The sequence below is a fragment of the Colius striatus genome, chromosome 2 (assembly GCF_028858725.1).
Source record: "Colius striatus isolate bColStr4 chromosome 2, bColStr4.1.hap1, whole genome shotgun sequence".
NCBI lineage: Eukaryota > Metazoa > Chordata > Aves > Coliiformes > Coliidae > Colius > Colius striatus.
This window is the reverse complement of record NC_084760.1, coordinates 35,087,033-35,107,532: the sequence shown is the minus strand read 5'-3', so window position 1 is coordinate 35,107,532 and position 20,500 is coordinate 35,087,033. Positions and strand designations below refer to the sequence as shown.

The 20,500-nt window shown below is 36.8% G+C and overlaps 1 protein-coding gene across 4 annotated transcripts in view; it reads left to right on the top strand.

Moving 5' to 3' along the window:
• CYRIA (CYFIP related Rac1 interactor A) overlaps window positions 1-20,285 on the top strand; it is a 58,041-nt gene extending 37,756 nt beyond the window's left edge. For all 4 annotated transcript variants that reach the window (XM_061989703.1, XM_061989704.1, XM_061989702.1 and 1 more), the window contains 9 exons: window positions 9,600-9,721; window positions 10,614-10,719; window positions 11,650-11,786; window positions 11,872-11,949; window positions 12,726-12,842; window positions 12,938-13,017; window positions 14,243-14,369; window positions 16,902-16,972; window positions 18,220-20,285. In XM_061989703.1, coding sequence (XP_061845687.1) covers window positions 9,600-9,721; window positions 10,614-10,719; window positions 11,650-11,786; window positions 11,872-11,949; window positions 12,726-12,842; window positions 12,938-13,017; window positions 14,243-14,369; window positions 16,902-16,972; window positions 18,220-18,283 — 902 coding nt within the window. In that variant the 3' untranslated portion in view covers window positions 18,284-20,285. The remainder of the gene's footprint in view (window positions 1-9,599; window positions 9,722-10,613; window positions 10,720-11,649; window positions 11,787-11,871; window positions 11,950-12,725; window positions 12,843-12,937; window positions 13,018-14,242; window positions 14,370-16,901; window positions 16,973-18,219) is intronic.
• The last annotated feature ends 215 nt before the right edge of the window (window positions 20,286-20,500 follow it).

Here is a 20,500-nt window from a genome sequence, read left to right as displayed (position 1 = left end):
GTTAAAGTGTATGTGCTTGATTGCATCTCTCTTAATTGCATGGTTATCAGTTTGCAAAACAATGTTTCGCATTCTAACTTCCTTGTCACATCTATACCTGATTCCAAGCTATTTTACTGTTGCTGATTACAATTCCCTTGCATGTACTTCTGGACATTGCCCTGAAAATTGGTCATCAGATTCTTAAATATGGAATTAATCTTACTTCACTACTTAGATGCAATGTGTTTTATTTAAAATGCTAATAACAGTGTGTGATATTTTGTCTCTCAATACTTTTATTCTAAAAGAAAAACAGTTTTGAAAGAAGCCAGTATTTTTACAATAACTTTATTTTGTAGTATGATTTCAGAGAGAATTTCAGGTGATTAGACATTTTGTCACCTTGAAACTCTTTTCTTGAATCATTTATTGTCTGAAGCACTTGTTCAAAATGTCATTTAAACAGATACTTAAATCTCATTAAATCTCATTAAGTTGGTCAAACATGTTTTCTTGGATGAGAGCTAGAATGTGTGCCTATAACTTAGCATTTCTCATTTAGAACTTACCTCATTATGGAGAATCAGTTTTAATAATGAAAAAATGTTCATGGGTGGTTTGAATTTAGGAGAAAGTACTGCAAGCCGTGTATTTTTCCTCTTTGATCTGTAGCATTTGAGGATTTGATTGTAAATCCAGGATGTAAAACTCTTATCCAGACCACCATGTAACTTTTTTTTTTTTTTAATCAAAACTTTCAATGGCTTTGGTAGTACTCTGTCATTTTGCTAAACTGCTAGTAAGGTTTTCAGGGTGTCGTGGTTTAGGCCCATCAGGGAACAAAGACCACGATTAGCCTCAAGTACCGAAGAGGCTGAGAATTGCTCAAGGGCAGGGAGGGCTTAATTGCCGCTTAAGGTTCAGGACAAAACAGACCAGGCTACTCGGTTTGGGGAAGAAAACAGAAAACAATTTAATGCAACATCAACTAAAACATACCCCCAAAACCCAAAACATAACCAAAACGAAACAACACAGAGGAATACGTCAATGAAGAGTCCAACCAGCCTTTTTAAGAACACCTTCCCGCCACACCTCCCCTCTTCCCGGGCTCAGAGCCCTGATCCCGGGGTTTTTACCTTGCCCCTCCCTGAACGGTTCGGAGGGGCAGGCAGTGGGGGTCTCAGTCAGTCTGCTCCCAATAGCTTCTGCCGTTTGTCCCTCCTCAGGACGGGCCAACTCCACACCAGTCCTCCCTGCAAGTCCGTGGGGTAGCTCACACACATGGCAGCCCTGCACGGGCTGCTCCGACGTGCACCCATTCCAAAGGCTGCAGCTCCTCTCTGCCTCTCGTGTGGGGCTGCTCTGCGACGTGCAGGCTCTCCAACACGGCCTGGGCCATGGCCGTCTCCCCACACAGTCCCTCGCCCGTCCGGGCTCACTCACATGGAGCTGCTGGTGGCTCTCAGTCCTGCCACGGATCTCCATAAGTTTCAGGGGCACAGCTTGCATTCTCGCCACGGCCTGCAGAAGGGTCTCCGGTCTACTGCTTCTCCTTCCTTCCTCCTTCTCTGGCCGAAGGGTCCGCGTGGTCGCCTCCATCTTGTATCCCTCTTACACCTCCTGACTCGCATTTCAAATTCCCGTCCCCTAAATAGTGATCGCAGAGGCGCCAGATTGGCCCAGCCAGGCCGGAGGTGGGTGTGAACCCAGGAGCCGGGGGAGGGTCCGCAAACTCTTTACCGGGTCTTCACTGCAACCCGCTCCCCCTGTTACTAAGCCAAAAGCTGCTCCTTGCTGAACCAGAACACAGGGGCTCTAAGCTTCCAGGTTTAATCAGCCCCATCATGTCCTGAATGGTAACAGAGTTCTCCTGATCTGGGCTGCAGACTTAGTCGAAAACAGGTGGTCTGGCAGTGGGAAGCCTTGGTGGTTTTATTGCCTTGGCAGCAAAGATGTGGAGTTTTGGTTTGGTTTTATTTCCCCATAAGTGCATTGCCAAGAACTGAACAGGATGAAGAACCCTCTCCTATGGCACGTGACCAGTGGTTAGGGCGCATGGGCATCCTAGTCAGGCACATCTACCTAGAGAGGAACAAAACTGTCATCTCCAAATTTCAGTAAGTTTGACACTCATGAGTGAAAGGTTAAAATGTTTTACTTGTGAAATTAAGTCCTGGAGGCTTTTATGGCAGGAAATCTTATATTATGTAGAAGAGATGTGATTGAAGACACCTCTATTTGTATCCTTTGTTCTCCTTTAATTGGCCATCGAATGATGCAAAAGGACACCCTTAGTGGACACAGATAAGAGCCTGCTTGCCTGCTCCCTGGATGTTAGATTTCCTGTGGCCTGAGTTTTTCAGTTTGAGTTCATGGATGGAAATGGTCACTACAGTTGGCCATTTAGAGGATGATGGTGAAGTTCAGTTGCTGTGTTCACTGTATTTTGTTATTTGCATCAGCATAGTATTTTCTAGTTTCTGTGCACTTTTTCATTAGTGGTGAGCTGAAACCTGAAAGTAAAACTGTCAGCACTACTTAATGTTTACAGAGTTTTGGAATACTCTCATTTTTTGCTGCTCTTCATTTGGTGTATATTGTACCTGAAAGGAGGATGTGTGACAATACTTCTTCCTGCTAAGCCTACAATGTGCCATACAAATACTATTTTAAAAAAAAAACAGGAACAGCCTTTTTCCTTGCATGCAGGAAAAGAACAGATACAATCTGTCTCCATGCCTCAAAAATCAGAGGGTTTTATGGGCAACAGTAATTGTATAAAGAAAGTGGTAAAAGGACATTAACATGTTAAGTCCATTTAACAGTTGTCTTAATCTGAGCAGCTCCAAAGCTGTTCATCCCATGGGTGATGCTTTGACATGTAGTCTTACATCCTTATGCTAGAATTGAAATGTAGAAACACGTGATTGTGCCCATCCTTCATGATAGTAGTATAGGAAAATGAACTTGTTAAGAATTATCTGTTTAAAAAAAACTCACCTAGGCACCACCTTAGTGCTATCTCCCACCTACAGAAGTACTCTTCCTGATTGATCGGAGTGCTGTGGGTGATAGCATGGCTTGGAACAGCCCCAGCAGTGGCACATGAATGGAAACAGAAATGCAGGAGAGGGTGGCAAGAAGTTGCACAGATTTAGATATATTAATGTCAGTCATGAAGCTACATGGTAAGGTCAGCATAGTGGGGCTTTATTGTATTGTTTTCCCTTATTATCTTTAATTAATACACCTTTTTTTAGGCAATATGTTGTAAGGATGAGTTGTTCTGTGCAACAGAAAGGAGTTTATTGTCTTGGAATTATTGTTGTCCAGAGCAGAATTCTCTTTTGATCAAAAAAATGAGGAGGACAATCTTGTGTCATTTGAAAAATTTGATTATGGATATTTGATTAGTTTACAATACATTTAATTACAGCTTTCTTTTTATCAGTTGTCTGCTTTTCACTTTTCTCTTATATATTTTTTCACCAACCTGATTTTTTAATATTTAACTGTAGTCCCTCAAATACACTTCTTCTGTACAGTTCCTGAGGTCTTGAAAAATGGACAAGTAGAGACAGGAATACTTTGAATTAGGTGGGAAAGCTTAATTTTTCTATATTGTGTTTTTTTTTTTTTTTAATTCTGCCTTGTGCTATATTTGAAAGTGGGAAAGAACCATGAAAGAAACGGAAGTTTCAAAATTACAACTTCCAGTTCTTTGACTTTTTTTAATAGCCATTTTCTTTTTTTCCCTAGAAAACTTTAGGCTACAAAAGAAAAAAATTGTCTACAATCTGCTCTTTTTCCCTCTTTTTTTGCACCTGTCAAAATATAATCAGTTGTGATTCTTACGACACCTTTTACTGTCATTATTCTCTATTCCAAACTGGGAGCCAGCTCTTGTAACTCCATGGTCATACCTGCAAAAGCTTTAATCCAGCATCAATTTCAGTTGATATCATATAGCAAAAGCAATTCTGCATGCTCTCACTTAATCATTTTAAGTTAGACAGTTACTCTGTATCTGTGCAAGGAAAAGCAATTTGTAGGTCCATTTAGTGTGGCCTTGAAAGTAAACAGGAACAAATGGGAGATGTGCTAACTTCTGCAGGTGATATGGAGAATAGGGTTCACCTATACAGGTGAAAAAACCTTCTTTTTGATGTGATACACCAACTATGTACATTATTCTTTTTTAAGGGTTGCTGAAAGGTTTACATAAAGAAAAAGAATCTTCTCATTCCCAGACAGTGAACTGTACTGCTGTTTTACACTTGTATCTCAGTGTAGGTATTTTTAATCAAACTGCTGTGCATTGGATTTTATTATATACCACTTCACTTTAATTCCTTCTTAGCTCTCAACTCAAAAATAATGTTAGGAAGAATGAGTGTATGGCAAATCTTGAGAGTCTGTGGATTTCAGGATTTCACAAGCCCACAGGACAAATTCTACTGAAATTGATTCTGTTACTTAAAAGAACTGTTCTGTTCTTTGGATGTTGACCTTATTTAAATTAGTCACAGGTAAATGAATTTTAGGTATTTGAAGCTCTTTCCATAGCAGCTTATGAGTGCTCTTTTTTGCAGAAAATCTGTCGTGAAATTACTGCTGCCCATGGAGGGCCTTTTTAAAGCAAAGTAAAGAAATGATTGCACACGAATTCTTGGGAATATTTTGGAGGTTGAGCTAACAGTTTCTTTTAAACCTAAAAAGACTAAAGATTAACAGTTACTGGGAGGAGATATCTTTAAGTGACACCTTCAGTCTCATCCTCTCCTCAAATACAAATGCCTTTTATAAGACCAAACTCTCTATTCGTAACCTTTTTTTTCCCGGTTAGCTATGTGGGCATATTACCTGATCCTAATTTAATTTTAAGAATCAAGGACACTAAGATGATCAGGGGACTGGAGCATCTTTCTTATCAGGAAAGGGTACAGGAACTGGGACTTTAGAGCAGAGGAGACTGAGGGGGGGATCTCATTAATATTTACGAATATCTAAAGGATGGATGTCAGGAGGCTTTTTTCTGTTGTATGTAATGACAGGACAAGAGGTAATGTAAAGAAGTTGGAACACAAAAAAGTTCCATTAAACCTAAGGAAAAGCTATTTTACTGTTCAGATGAGAGAGACTTGGCACAGGCTGCCCAGGGAGTCTCCTTCCTTGGAGGTCTTCAAAACCCACCTGAATACATTCCTGTGTTTACCTGATCTAGGTGGACCTGCTTTAACAGGGGGTTGGACTAGATGATCTCTAAAGGTCCCTTACAACCCCTACCATTCTCTCTGGTTCTGTGATGCTTCTTTTATAAGATTCCACCCTGCCCACCCCAGAAAGAATCATTGTCATTGCTTATATGTGATTAAAAGTGTCTGTTATTAGAACACGTCTGGCAGCAGAGCAACTGTCCACTTATAACAGGACATTAATTAATATCCTTCCTCCAAAGGCAGCAAAGCTGGAGATACGATCTCTGTCCAGCCTGCAGGAGGTTAAACTCAGCTCCCATGTTTTGGAGGCTGCCCTGGTACTGGCATCCCTGGCACAGTACTGTGCCCTCAGCAAGTGTTAACTTAGGGACCTTCAGTTTATTCTAGTTAATTTAGAAAGGATGAAATTCAAAAATCCAGTGTAGACTGGATAGAGTACTGATTCTACCTAATATTGTTCTTTTTAATTTATGGAGTATAGCGGGAGTATAGATACCTCTAAAATGTGTTATTTGTCTTTTTTAAGGACATCAGCTATCTCTTCATCTATTTTTTTTTCCCTCAGATTGGAGTAGGAAAAATTATCATGCTGACAAACTGAAATAAGACTTCAGCATTATACAGTAAAATCTGTGTAACTGCTATCTTACTTGCTGTTGGTGACTGGAGGAGTTATTGACCACCTTCAGCAGTGGACAGGACAAAAAGCTGAAAGCAGAGTCTGTAAGACAGGCTGTCAAGGCCAGAAGGGTATCTTGTTTTTTTCGCAAATATTCCACATTCACTCAAATGCAAGCACTGACCAGTGTCAGTGGGAATTCTCTTAACCGGCAACCAGTTTGGCTGGAGGGTGAAAGAAAGTTCTGTGATTTTGGTCTGCATTTCAGATAGAGAATAAATGTGTGGGTTGGAAACACTTTTTTTAGTACTGTCTTGTTATCTCTTCATAAAAAATAACTATCTAGATATTGTTATACTTGATTTTATATTTGTAAAGGCTTCATATTTATTCTTTTTATATTTATACTTATCCTATGAGTACTAATGTCTTACCTATGTAGCAGTTTCTATGTTTTTTCTACTGCACACTTGATGAAGAATGAGGTGGTTACGTTGCACTGTTAGGATTTTATTTTTTTTAAAAACAATTGAGTGGTGTTTTCCTAAGGAAAAATATCTAAGGAATGATCCCACCTTCACACCTCACGATACACCTGAAATATTTAATGCATCTGCAAATGGGATGGATTATAGTGAGTCCAGCTTTCCTCCCTTTTTTATAAAATCTGAAGCCCCATCCTAAACAAGAACTAGACCATGTGTAAAGATGAAAGAAAGTATTTGTTCATGTAATAGATGATTTATCTCCTGGTTATTTCTGGTGGAGCCGATGGAATTACATTTCTCTTCACAGCGAATATTCTTGCTTTCTAAATTAAAGTTTACTAGTAGAATCTGTATGTGGAAGAGTCAAGCCTGATCTGACTCTTGAATTAACCTGATAGAGGATTCATGTAGTGGTCAGGTTTGGGATTCACACTAGAAACAGTTGGGCAAAGGGTGGCGAGTCTCCTGTTTTGCCTTTTTAAAGACAACATACTCTGAATGTTAATCATGGGTACTGTAGAACCTCAGACTTGAAATGCAGTGACTTGAGAGGGCTTGCATTGAATGTGGATTAGTCAGTGGTTATGGTTTTATTTACAAATTGGCTCAAATTTCTTAAGTGCATGTTGGTTTACTGGTGGTATGGGGAGAAGAGGTGAGGACTGCCAAGCAGTGATTCCACACTATGATTCAAGAGTGGCATTTTTTTTTCCACTTAGAACAGAGAAACAAGCTTTGGTATTGTAACCCAATTTTGGAAGCCAAAATCAGTCATGAAAAAGTCTGTATTCCTTTTAGTTGTTGTTGCTGTTCTTACTGTTGTTGACAGCAGATGAAATATTTTTCAAAGTGATCAATTACAGTACTTTAGCTGACCATTTTTGGAAAAATTTTTGTGTAAAATCCCTTTTTGAAACATGGCCATGGTGTTATCAGAACATCTGTTTGCATAACATATATTTCATAAATAAGATGCATGTTTGTTTTGTTTTAAAAAAGCCTTAGTCATCCTCCCTACCTTTATTTTTAAGCTAAACACTTTCAGCATAAGCATAAACTGCTTCTGCAAAAGCAAGCTAAGCCTGTTGCTTTGTAGCCTTTGCAGCCCTCTTCCTCTCCCTTCCTTTTCTTTCCATCTTTTACGCACCTACCTTCCTCCTACTTCTACTTTCCCAGGTGCTGGGATACTACAGAAAGCCCAATGGGTTTCAAATATTCAGCCTTCTCCAAGCTTCCAAAAGATGAGTTGGGAAAATCTGAAGAAAGACTTAACAATAAAGGGTGTTACTAAAGGCCATTTTTAAGTTCCAAATGCCAAGCAATACTTAGTGTTCACATTTCTAGTAGAGGCTAACACTTCATAAATAGTAACAGAAATACCTTGTTAACCAACCCGTGCTTCAGATGACCTGAACCTGCTAATTTTACATTCATGAACTGTACAAATACATTACCCTCTTTTGTGTCTTAGTAGTCACTGAAAATGTTATCTTAATTAACTTTTGTTTAACTGTTAAAGTAGAGATAATGATTTATAGGTGACTCATACCTTCCCCCTACTCTGTTGTTCTACAGTATTTAAATGTTTTGCAAAATTACTGCTCTCTTTGTTAAACTCAAGAATGTTTACTTGCTTGTTTCTTTACCACAAGGTGACAGACCCCTTAAGGTGTATACCTGAGATTTCTTGCAGCTTGGGGAAAAGAACCAGTCAGTAACAGTGTAAACTGAATGTGACTAATAGGTCAGTTCATAAACCATATCTCAGCTGGGATTTTCCAGTTTGGGATGGGTTTTTTTTTCCTCTTTGGAAATCGCTTTTTGAAGGATAGTGAAATTTTTCAGTTATGTGACATATTTTGTATATAAAACCCATCTAAGAAAGCCCAGCTTATGTTCACTTCAACTTGTTCTGTCTTTTAAATCAGATCAAAGAAAACTTCTACAATAAAAGCAAAGTCAAATTGATATTCTTTCATGTGCCCAGTCTCATGGGACTCATATAGGAATATAAGAAAGATTTTAAGTATTAATTCCTTCAGAACAACAGACGTGTTAATCTCAGCCATTTGTGTCTTTTTCATGCAAGATCCATAGATAACACGTTGAAACAAATTTTTATTAACCTGAAATGTCATGGAGACACTGGTTCATTTGCTTCTAATGAAGAGTGGTTAAATTAGTCTTTTCCTGATACATGGGTGGAAAACTGTGTTACTTCTTAGGGAGTCTGAGAAGATTAAATAGAAAAAATGGGTTTTATCTTTCTTATCTACTAGCGTACGTCTTCCTAATCATTGTTTTGAACTGAAGGTGTTTCAGTGCTTTTAATTAAAACAAGTAGTTCTTACGTCCTAAGATTCACCTTCAAGTGTGTTTTTCTTTTAGAAAAAATACAAATCTATCTTTACAATCTAATTTTAAATACTAAAATAGAAAGATGCACCTGTGTAGGGCTCTGCTGGGATAATGTAATTGTTTTTAGAAATACTAACTAAAATTCTGTATATGGGTCTTCCAGTCTTCAGTCGCTGCCTGTTGGCTCTGTGTTTAACATGTCTGTGTTCTAGGGGTAGCACCATTCCCTGGTGTCACACTGTTCCTAAAGTCCCATCGGATGGGATTTGAATGGAAAAATTGATCTTCATCCAAATTTCATTTCTCAGAACAATAAAGGTCTGCAGGTCACTCCCACCATGAAAACTGATCGTTGACAGAACTTGATTTATTTTAGTAGTAGAAATAATCTCTGGCATACAAAAGAAAAATATTTATTTTTAACAGTACTGCATCTGTGTTTAACAAAGGGAGAAATAAATTACCCTAGTTAAGCCTAGAGGAAAGGCAAAATGGTGTAATACCCACTGCTACATTCACTAAAAGGTCTGATTTTATCCCCAAGCTGCAAGAAAAGTGAACACTTCTTTGTAACCAAGCTGTGGAGAAGAGAGGGACATTTTTACTGAAGGACCGAGGCATTGCATTATCCTATTTTCTAATAACGTTGCTTTATGACAGTGCTTCACTTGAAAATGCTGTATTTTGAGAATAGGAATTATGAGCCAGAGCATACAAAAACTGTACTGTTTTTTCTTCCCTGATACAGAAAGCAGAAACTTTGATCTTAGAATGGCTGCAGACTATAATTGTGTATTTTAAGAAAACATATCAGAATAGAGTATCATGTAGTCAAGCTGGATATAATGTTGTTAAGTAGAAATGAGTAATCTTGCCATATATATTGCAGCTACCTTTTGACTTTGTGCATTTTGCTTTTCTATTTCTCAGATGCACAGCCCACAGACGGAGAGAGGGAGGTATGGAATCAGATCAGTGCTGTTTTACAGGACTCGGAAAGTATGCTTGCAGACCTTCAGGCTTACAAAGGAGCTGGACAAGAAATTAGAGATGTATGTTTGTAAATGTTAATGATAGTTCTTTGGAAAATGAAGCAAAACTTAAGTGTGTTCTGTTTTCTCTTCCATATCGAAGCACATTCTTGTGATAGGGAAATCTTCATTAAATTTGTAATTAGAAAATATGTTACAGATTATATGTAATGTTAAATATAAAGCTCTAATGTGAAACTATTAGATGACTGTTGCAAGTTCTTTTAATCTTATTATTAATAATTAGTAAGTATTTTTCACTTTTAAGAAACAACATTTCATGTACCTTATTTCATATATCTCATGGTAGAAGTCAAAGTTAGAGGCATGGAAGAAGTAATATTCAGATGTCAGAAATACACTGTAAAAAAAGTTGAAAATAATGAACAACAGTAAATTGTAACCTTACATACACTTCACAAGCATCTTATTCTTGTCCCAAAGTACAATTCTGAGCTGTAATTTAATTTTTTCTCAGCTTGACCAAGCCTTTTCCTGCATTAATTTTGCAGTTACTGTTAGTATGAGCTTTTGGTTACTTAAGAACCTGAATATGTTGATGGTTTCAAAAGCATCAAAATTTTTAAAAAGCTATTTCTGCAAACAATAGTCATATAAAAGGTCTTACCTGATGTTTCTACAATAGTTTTGTCCCCCAAAGAATGTATTAAAATATATTTCTGGATGTTAGTGGTGCATTGGAATGGATAATGTTAAATCAGTACGTTATAGGGGGAGAGGGAAAGTGGAAAGCATAGGAGTTTTTGGATTTACTAATTTCTTGTTCTTGTAATTTCTCATAATTGTTCTATATTTTACAGTACTTTCTAAAATAATGTAGTGGAAAAATTCCAAGTCACCTTTGCATGTTACTGATATATCACAGTTCTTTACGATAATATTTTAATTGCAGGCAATACAAAATCCTAATGATATCCAGTTGCAAGAAAAAGCATGGAATTCAGTCTGCCCTCTGGTTGTAAGGCTGAAGCGCTTTTATGAGTTTTCACTCAGATTAGGTGAGCCCTGTTTTAGTATGTCTATTAGGCTACTTTATATATAAAGACGTTGGAAGTTTCGTCTTCCACGGTTAAGTCTGTATTATCTGAATAGAGTACAAGCAAAGAATGTGATAAACCTGCATAAAGTGTTTTCTCTGATGCCTGCCACTCTTCTGCACTTCACTAGGCCATATTATACTAGTGCAATTTATTTTTTCGCAATTTGAATCCTTCAGAGTTTTAAAAGGAATGTAAACCATTATTTTTTACTTTTAAAAAGCGTGGATAACGGGGAGGTGGATGTGAATAAACTTTCACAGGGTGAAAATTCAAAGTTAGGCATGATTTACACTGACTTTGTTATCCTTACAAACACCAAAACTGATGTAATTACTCTTTGATTTAAGACTTGGAAAGAGAACCAGTGTGCAAAAATGCATGTATGAAGTGGGAGAGCTCCCAGTGCAGGGGAATTCTTCAACAACATCCTGCTTACTAAGTCTTTCACTTTTTGAGTTATACTGGTAATTGTAGCCGCAGGACCTGAATTACACTGCTGTCAATGCCTAAGAGTACACTTTTAGTATCAGAGATGCCGGAATAATCTCTATACTGAGCTGATGGCTAATTGGGGAAGATGAAAGAGCTGAATATCTGAATTCAGGAAAAACTCTTTCCTCAGAATTTTCCATACTGATACCAGGTAAAGGGTGATAACAAGGAAAGAGAGACAGGTGGTACAAGATGGAGAGAAAGTGACAGACAGCTTGAAGAGGCAGGTGTCTGTCTAATGTTTCTTGCTTTAGAATAGTAAGAAAAAAAAAATTCTGTTAGGATGCTGCATGTTTGGAGGGTTCCTTCCCTTCAAACAAAGTATATTTAGATACTGACTTAAAACTTCGTCATAATGTGAACTGAATAGAATTTGTGCTTCTGATTTTTATTCAGAGAAAGCCCTGCAGAGCTTATTGGAATCCTTGACATGCCCACCTTATACTCCAACTCAGCACCTGGAGCGAGAACAGGCTCTAGCAAAAGAGTTCGCAGAAATCTTACATTTTACTCTTCGTTTTGATGAACTTAAGGTTAATAAAGTCTTTCAATACATGCTATTTGTTTTCCATGTATTTTGAACCAAAACTGATTATTTCCTATTTGTTTTCCTCAAAGATGAGAAACCCAGCAATTCAGAATGACTTCAGCTATTATAGGCGGACAATAAGTCGTAATAGAATAAACAACATGCATGTAAGTCAATAAAATACGATCAGCTACTCACCAAGGTATTTATCAGTATGGATTTATTCATTTGTGGTAGTGTTTTGATTTGTTAGCTGTCATGTTCTCTCCTTCACACTGAGAGTTAATCAGCAGTCCGGATGAACTGACTAAAGTGGAACTATTAATCATAGAATCATAGGTTGAAAGGGACCTTTAGAGATCACCTAGTCCAAGCCCCTGATAAAGCAGGTCCACCTAGATCAGGTCACACAGGAACACGTCCAAGCAGGTTTTGAAGACCTCCAGGGAAGGAGACTCCACAACCCCTCTGGGCAGCCTGTGCCAGGGCTCCCTTACCTTCACAGTAAAGTAGCTTTTCCTTATGTTTAAATGGAAAATTTTTGTGTTCTATCTTCTTTCCATTATCCTGTCACTAGATACAACATAATGAAGCCCCGACTTCCTGACATCCACCATTTAGATATTTGTAAATATTAATGAGATCCCCCTCAGTCTCCACTTCTCTAGACTAAACAGCCGCAGTTCCCACAGCCTTTCCTCATAAGGAAGATGTTCCAGTCCTCTGATCATCCTGGTGGCCCTGCACTGGAGTCATCGAAGTTCTCTGTCCCTCTTGAGCTGGGGAGCCCAGAACTGGACACAGGACTTCAGATGAGGCTTCACCAGGGCAGAGTAGAGGGAATGCAACAGTCTAACTTGCTGGCATGTCTGTTATCTTTTTCTTTCTGCTGACAAGATTTTTAAAGAGTTCTACTGACTATTTTCTCTCATGTTCTCATCAGCTAGACATTGAGAATGAAGTGAACAATGAAATGGCCAATAGGATGTCCCTGTTCTATGCAGAAGCCACACCAATGCTGAAAACTCTCAGTAATGCAACTACGCATTTTGTATCAGAAGTAGGTAATGGGGTAGAAAACGTCTAATGTAAACACTCTTGATTTTAATTTTACTGGATGATTTATTTAACATTGGCTATTTTTAACCCTTCTAGAACAAAACGTTACCAATTGAAAATACGACGGACTGTCTAAGTACTATGGCCAGTGTATGTAAAGTCATGTTGGAAACACCGTAAGTTTTATTTTAAGTCTTGTTTTTCTTGTATGAAAGATTTGTTATGGTATTTTAAGTAGCCACCTGAAGTAAAGATATCTTTTTTTCCAAATGAATTACTGTAGGTTTGCCTTAAGTTGTTAGCACTTTTGTATACAAAGTATGACATAGTATGAAAAAGCTTTGCCTCTTATTTCAACCCCTTTATGATATTTTCAGTGAATAAGCATTGCAGTTTTTTTAGGCAATCTTACATGGTCAGCCTGTACCAAGTGAAATCTTAAGCACATAAGTTTCAATGTCTAACCAGGACCATAGGCCAACTACTGTCTTGACTGCCCATATTGTTCAGTAATTAGTGGATTTAAGGGCAAGATTTTGGCTTTTCTAAGGGATGCTTTCACAAATGATACACAGGGACAATTTTGAGGGTCATTTTAGTAGATTCTTTTTCTGGATTTGAGAAAGTGCAGCTATATGGAACCTGTACAGTTGTGTTCTGCTAGTGTAGGTATAGCCAATGGTGTTACTATTGTTCAGCTATGCATTTCATTGAGTATTTTTGAGGTTAGAAGTTAGTTCTCCTTGAGTGGAAAACACATTCAAGTCATGGTAGTCATCCTGTCTTAGGGTTGTGTGTTCATGGTGACATGTAAAGAACTCCTGACGTTACTATGTTCGTTTATCCTTGAGGAGTGTAAGCAGGAGGTGGGACTCATCTTGCGATCCCAGGACATCACAGGTGTAGTAATTGAGAAGTAACCTTATGTGTTAACTCATTTTTTTGGCAAGTCATCTACTAGAAGATGATCAGAAATAGAGAATGCAATGACTTATGATCCACCTAGAACTTAACTGGTAGGAATTTAAGCAAAAAGAGTAGCTTGCCTTTGAGGTCCTGATATGCTGTATTTCTAAGATTAAACAGAAGTACGATCAGTCTCCCATCATATTTAATGAACTGTGGAAGCCTTCTTTGCAGTCATCATCGTAGACATTTTGCTGAATTGAGGATCTAAACTGTGAAGGGGCATTAAAAGGGACTTATATATCTCTATTTGCTTTCTAACTGTTTTTGTAAATTGACAGGAAGTTACGCAATTCAGAGTTCTTTAAAATCTTACTAAGATGCATCTTTAGCCTTAAAAGACTATTTTAGTTCAGACTGCATGCAGTCAGTCTAGTTTGCAAAATCACCCAATAAAAAGTCAAGACTGTTTATTTCTTTTGTTTTCTTTTCCAGAGAGTACAGAAGTAGGTTCACCAGTGAAGAGACTCTCATGTTCTGCATGCGAGTAATGGTGGGAGTTATTATTCTGTATGATCATGTTCATCCTGTGGGAGCTTTCTCAAAGACATCAAAGATTGATGTAAGAGTGACTTTAATACTCTGTAGGTTTTAGAATAGTAGTCTGTAGCTTTTTTCAGGACATGCTTAAGACTTTGTAGAAGTCATTTTAATTACATTTGAATGCCACAAGGTTAAATTTATCTTTACCTATGTACTTTAATATCTCAGCTTGTTTGAAATTAAAATAAGGATCAGGGTTTTCTTTTCTTTATCTTTTCTTCCAGACACAGATACACATTTGTCTTAGCTACACTTTCCTGCTAACTGTATGGTTACAGTTCATATTACACCTACTCTGGAATAAGTTCTAGGGTTATATTTAGTTATGCTAATCATATACTTTAGTTATGCTAAAAAGTTCATCTTTGACAGTAGTGCTGTTGTAAGTAAGCAGATATTTGACATGTTCTCTGCTTTGTCTGGGATGTGTAGTAGCAGAACTGAAATGTTACTGTTTTAACATTGATAATGAGTCTTCAGCTGTAGCTTCGGTATGACCAGTCATGGGGAAATCAACTTTATTTTTTCATCTGAGATATTGCAAGCATGCACAAAAAAAAGTACTCATATTTTTTCAACCTGTTTTTACAAACCTTGATGTCATGCACTGCATGCTTCAGCAGAAATAAGCAGTAATTCATGAAAAAAGATGCTCTTTCCCTTTAGAAGAAAGCCTACTTCAAAAGAAAAAATATATTATTGTGCGTTAGCATTTTTCATTTGCATATATCAGTATTTTAGTACATCTCCTCGTTGACTCTGTTTTACACAGGGAAAGATATGTCACAAAGAGGTGAACTGATTAGCTCAAGGTCGTGCAGCAGATAGAGCGCAGCAATTGAATGCAGACTTCCTGACTGCTAATTCAGTCTCTTTCTTGCAGAGACAAGTGAAATTTTGACAGGACCAAATACACGATGTGTGTACTTTGTTTGTCACATTTACCATAAAGACCTGTAATCTTACAGGAAGGTTAGCTAGACAAAAATGAGAGGCAGGAGATGTATGACTCCATCTTTTAAAATGAGTCCATGGTCCTAAACCTTAATTGCCTAATTAGTGATTCTTCTCTAATTTAAAAAAAAAAAAAAGTCTTCTAATATTTCCGATGAGGAGCTTGCTTTACTATAAAAAAATTATTGTTTTCACCAAACTAATCACTTCTTGGGAGCTATTTCAAGAAAATATCAGTGACAGTAGAACAAATTGCCCTTTCCTTGCTCTTTCAAGACTTGAGACTGTGTTTCAGACTGCTGATTACAGGCTCCTAGCTTACACATCTTAACAGCTGGGGTTTTTTACTGTTTTAGGGTTTCTGATTCTAACAAAAATGGAGAAGAATAGTTTGAATTTTCCCCTTTGAGTTTATCTGATCTGATGGGGCACATAAATCTGTACCGAGTGGTGTGAATATAGTCTTGAATTTCTCTAGTTCAGGAAAGGTAACTGGGCCACTTCAAAACATGTACTACTCCCCTGAAAATTTCCTCTGATATGCTATTTGCAAAGCTAGTTTTACTTTCAGGTAGAATTGAGCCAACTGAGCAATGATCAGTGACTTATGCTGGACATTGTTCAGGAGGCCAAGCTAAGGTTTTCAAATAATTTATATTGGCAAGTACATGGACACTGACTTGTTGTCCACTTAATAAAAAGGCAAAGTTGCTCTTTAGCTGCCAAGAATATAATGACATGTAGATTTAGCACTGTAAGATGACTTTGAAGGTTCAAACTATGCCATATCTTTTATCTGTCATTTTAAATAAGTTGGAATTAATGTAGACTAACTTCTGGATGGTTGCTAGATATCTTCATTGCTGTGGGAAGAAATAGATACTTCTGGAGCATGATTCATTACATATTGAGGTATATTCTGAATAGGTTAGAGGACTTTCTTATTTCTCACTATTGACTAGATAGGGAGTCTGCATAGTGGGTCAAATGAGTTCTACTTCTGCTTTCCTGCTTCTTTTCCCCTTTTATAAATTTGGACAGAGTTTCATCCTGGTTTTTTTTTGCAGGCTCCGTAAAGATAGTTGTTCAGTGTGATGTTTAAAATCAACAGTATGGACTTCTTAGATTAAATTCATAACCACTAGCTACGAAACAAGTCATAAGTTACTAAGAGTTAGGTTTACGATTGAAAACTGAATACTAGAAATCACTTCTTGTTTTTAAGCATAAAAATAAGACAAAGTTGAAACATCTCTTCTGATAGTTGCTAATGGCAATGACATGAGCCTGAGATTTTTTTTGTGTGTTTGTATCAGCCAATTTTGCTATTTTTAAAGTTAGAAGTGAAGAAATCATGTGCCAGATAAAATATAAACATGTAGTTTATTATCAACAAAAGCTTATTAAAGTAGATGTTGTTTTATCAAAGGTTAGGGTTTTAACTTTTAGTAAGTTACAATCTTTTATTGTATCAAATAAAGCAGTGTTAACACTCAGTAGGAAAAGCAACTTGTCCATCTGTGGTGAAATTTTTCCTTGTTTTCAGCTAGTGCAATTCATATATTATTATTCAATAGTGGCATGCTTCTATTCCCAGATGAAGGGATGCATAAAAGTTTTAAAAGAACAACCACCTGACACTGTGGAAGGACTTCTGAATGCTCTCAGGTATGTTTGGTTCAGCTGTAACAAACTCCTCTTTGTTTTTCTCCCAAGGTCTTTATATTTAAGACTTCTCACCTTAGAATTTTGATTTATAAAAAAATTGTCAAGTTTGCCTTCATAATTTGGGTTTCCTTAAATAATACTCATTTCTTGATAAGCGATGACTACTAATATTGGCAGTCATAATGTCCCTCTTCAGAGACACTTAGGGTTTGTTTTACTATCTAAAACTTAGCCATCTAAAAAGTAAATGATACATCAAAGGTTAACAATATATCTAAGCTAAAGTTTTTTTATGTAAAATACCTCAACAGCCACAACATTTTAGAAGGGAAGAGTAGAATTTGGATTTTTCAAACTCTTGATTACTTTTGTCTTCCTTGTAATAAGACTTTTTTCACAGTTTTGCTACATAATACAACCTGAAGCCACCAATCTGAATCCCAGTCCTGTAGCTAAATGTTTAATGTTCTATCTTGGGAAGCAAGGTGCAGTAGTCTGACACTTGTCGGAAGCTGGGAAAGGTGTCTTAGTACCAAGTTTTTCAGAGCTATATTGAATTCTCTTGCTGTTGAATGCTTGCAGAGAGCAAGAACTGCAGCCATAGCCACCTCCATATTTGTTTCTCATGTCTTTTGAAGTAAAATTGATGTGAAGTTAAATTCTATGAGTATCAAGAATATTTTCAGCTTATGTGGTAATTGATCTCCCTGTGAACATAAGCAGTGGAGAATATATGGGCTTAAGTGGGAAAAAAATCCCACAGTATAGCTCTTCAGTATTCCTGGGACATTTAAGAAAGCTGCTTAAAATTAGGTTTATAGATTATGCCAAAACTCAATCTGGATTCCTAAATCCTTTTAGCATTTACCCATTTCTTATGTCTTTCTATGATTTTATTTTTTTACTATTTAGGCTTTGAGCTGGAAAAACAAGATACAATGTTGGCCCAAAATTACAAAAATGTCATAGACAGATGGCAAACTATTTATCCAGGATGTAGCCACAATTTTCTGCCTAGTAACAGGGAATAATTTATTGCAAGGGGTATTTAGAAGATTCTACCATTGTATAAAAAGCACCAGAGTATTAGCAGTTCAATTCCAGTGATTGATGACTAAAGGAACATGTAAATTGCTCCCTGGCGTAACTGAATTGCACTGATCTCAAATACAAGCACTGCAGTTTTCAGACTTTTCTTATACCTATTTATTTTATAAAATAATGTTGATTTAACTTGTAACTTCTAGGTTCACTACAAAACACCTGAACGATGAATCTACTTCAAAACAAATTCGAGCTATGCTGCAGTAGGATTCAGAGACGAGTAGAAGTTTGTATTGATCACAGAAGATGTGTATGTTTACATAATTTAATACAGTTTGATGTTAATACTTGTGTGTATTTACATAACCATTTTCTTCACATTGCCAAAATATATGAATCTGTTTATAACCTGACTGACTTTATATAGTGCAGCCTAAGTTTTTATGCTAGCCTTTATCTTTTAAAAATCCTTTTTTACTTAGATACTTCAGCTACAATTTTTCTGTGCATTTTAATCCTTAAACACCTTCTCTAATAGAGAAGTAAGTAGTAGTAAAGACATAATGGAAGTAAACTGAAACGTCAAAGATACTACAGAAAAGAAACTTTAAAGGAGAAAGTTCATATAAGAGAAAGTAAAATTCATTGGGTATGTTTTGAGAACGTGTGCACAGTTTTTCAGTTAGTTTTAGGATCTACTCAAACTTGTGTGAATAGAATACCTTAATGTTCATTACTGTCATAAAATACATTGTCTTTCCTGTAATAAGTGGAGCTCCACCTAATTTTTAAGGATTATGTGGTGACTGACACCCAAAAATATATTGCAAAGAGGTAATTTTTCATTTTTATTAAGTGTAACCTGTACCTTTCATCAGTTGAGGAAATTAATATCCTTTTTCAGATTCGGTCTAAATTAACAGTTTTTAAGACCATTGCTAGATTTTGAAAAATCTCTAAGATTATATTAGATTTAGAAAGGAAAGATAAAATACTAATGCTTTGACTTAACTAGAAGGGGTTTGTCAGTGTAAATATATCATGATGAACATTATCTCTCAGACAGCTATACCCAGTAAGTAATTTTTTTGCTGATATAAGCCAGTCTAAAGCAGAACTCTCTTCTGTAGCAGCAAACTTCCCTACTGTCAAATTAGCCTCATCAAACTAGAGTTGATATAATTAAGACCTGAGCTGTTCTTAGGCACTCCATCAAGTTCCTTGATAGTATTATTCATTAGGTGATTCAGAATCAACACAGAAATATATATCAGCTGACTGCTCTTCATTGGTTTTTGAGATGTGATTAATGCTTCAAGGAGTTTTGTTCCTTGCTGAGTTGTTTGTTCTTACTTTCAAGTAATTTTTTCACTAAATGGAAATATAAATACTTTGCCAAAAACAGTAAAGTGCTCATGCTCTGTTAAGTGTGTCTTCTGGGTGGTCAGCAGTTGCTGTACATATTCTTGCAAAGGTCATGTTCTGAAAATGTGTTCAATTTTGTGTATTTTGCTTGCATGTATGTGTGAAAATTCCAATGCTGTGCACAGACTCAGATTTGTATTTGCTAATTCCTGTGTATGTGAATCAGGGTTTGTGTGCCTCCATTAGGATTTTCACGCATATCACTTGTGAAAACATTACCTTAAGACTTTGAAGATACATTTGGTTGCTGAAACTTGGCTGTGACACATTGAGTCATTGAACTCATTTCTTAAGCAGTAGTAATATCATAAATTCTTTGGAGTAGGGATTACCTTAATTTCTGAGCAGGCCAACCACTATGAGGTTCCCCAAGCCTGATCAGAACCCACAGATGCCAAAATTGTACACAAGTGTTGTGATACTGGACAGCACCACAACTCCAGCTTTCATGCCACACATCTGCAGTTGTAGCTGCGGTTTGCTATGTTGTTGTCAGGAAGTTAGAAATCACACTAGGGGGTTATTTTGGTTTTCTGGAAGCAGGAATCACTGCTTATTCACAGTAGTAAATTCACTGTTTACAAGGAGAGACACCTAAAAATATATGTAAGGGAAGGTCCTGCTTTGCTCATAGTCACTTCCAGTTAGGTAATCTAGGTGGATGACAGGTCATTCTGGTAACTGAAGTTAATACATGCTTACTTGCGATTCTTTGTCAAACAATGAAGTCTTATCTTTAAGTAGCCCAGAGGAAAGCTATTTGTCACTTGTATAATAAAAATGTGAACCTTAAAGTATTCTGTGCGTTGTCATGTGCTGTTTGCTGAAGTCACTGAATTTCTTTGCCTACTTTGATGTTTTTGTACAGAAGTCTGTTTGAAATAATAAAAAGTTTGGTACAGTAAGCAATGAGACTGTCTATATTTAGAGACAACATAAACAGCTTGAAAAATATCTCATTTAAAGTTTTGGATCTGAGATATAGTAAGCTCACCTTTATGTAACCAATTTATTTAAAAAGCATTTAAAATCACAGAATCATAGATTAAAATGTTTACC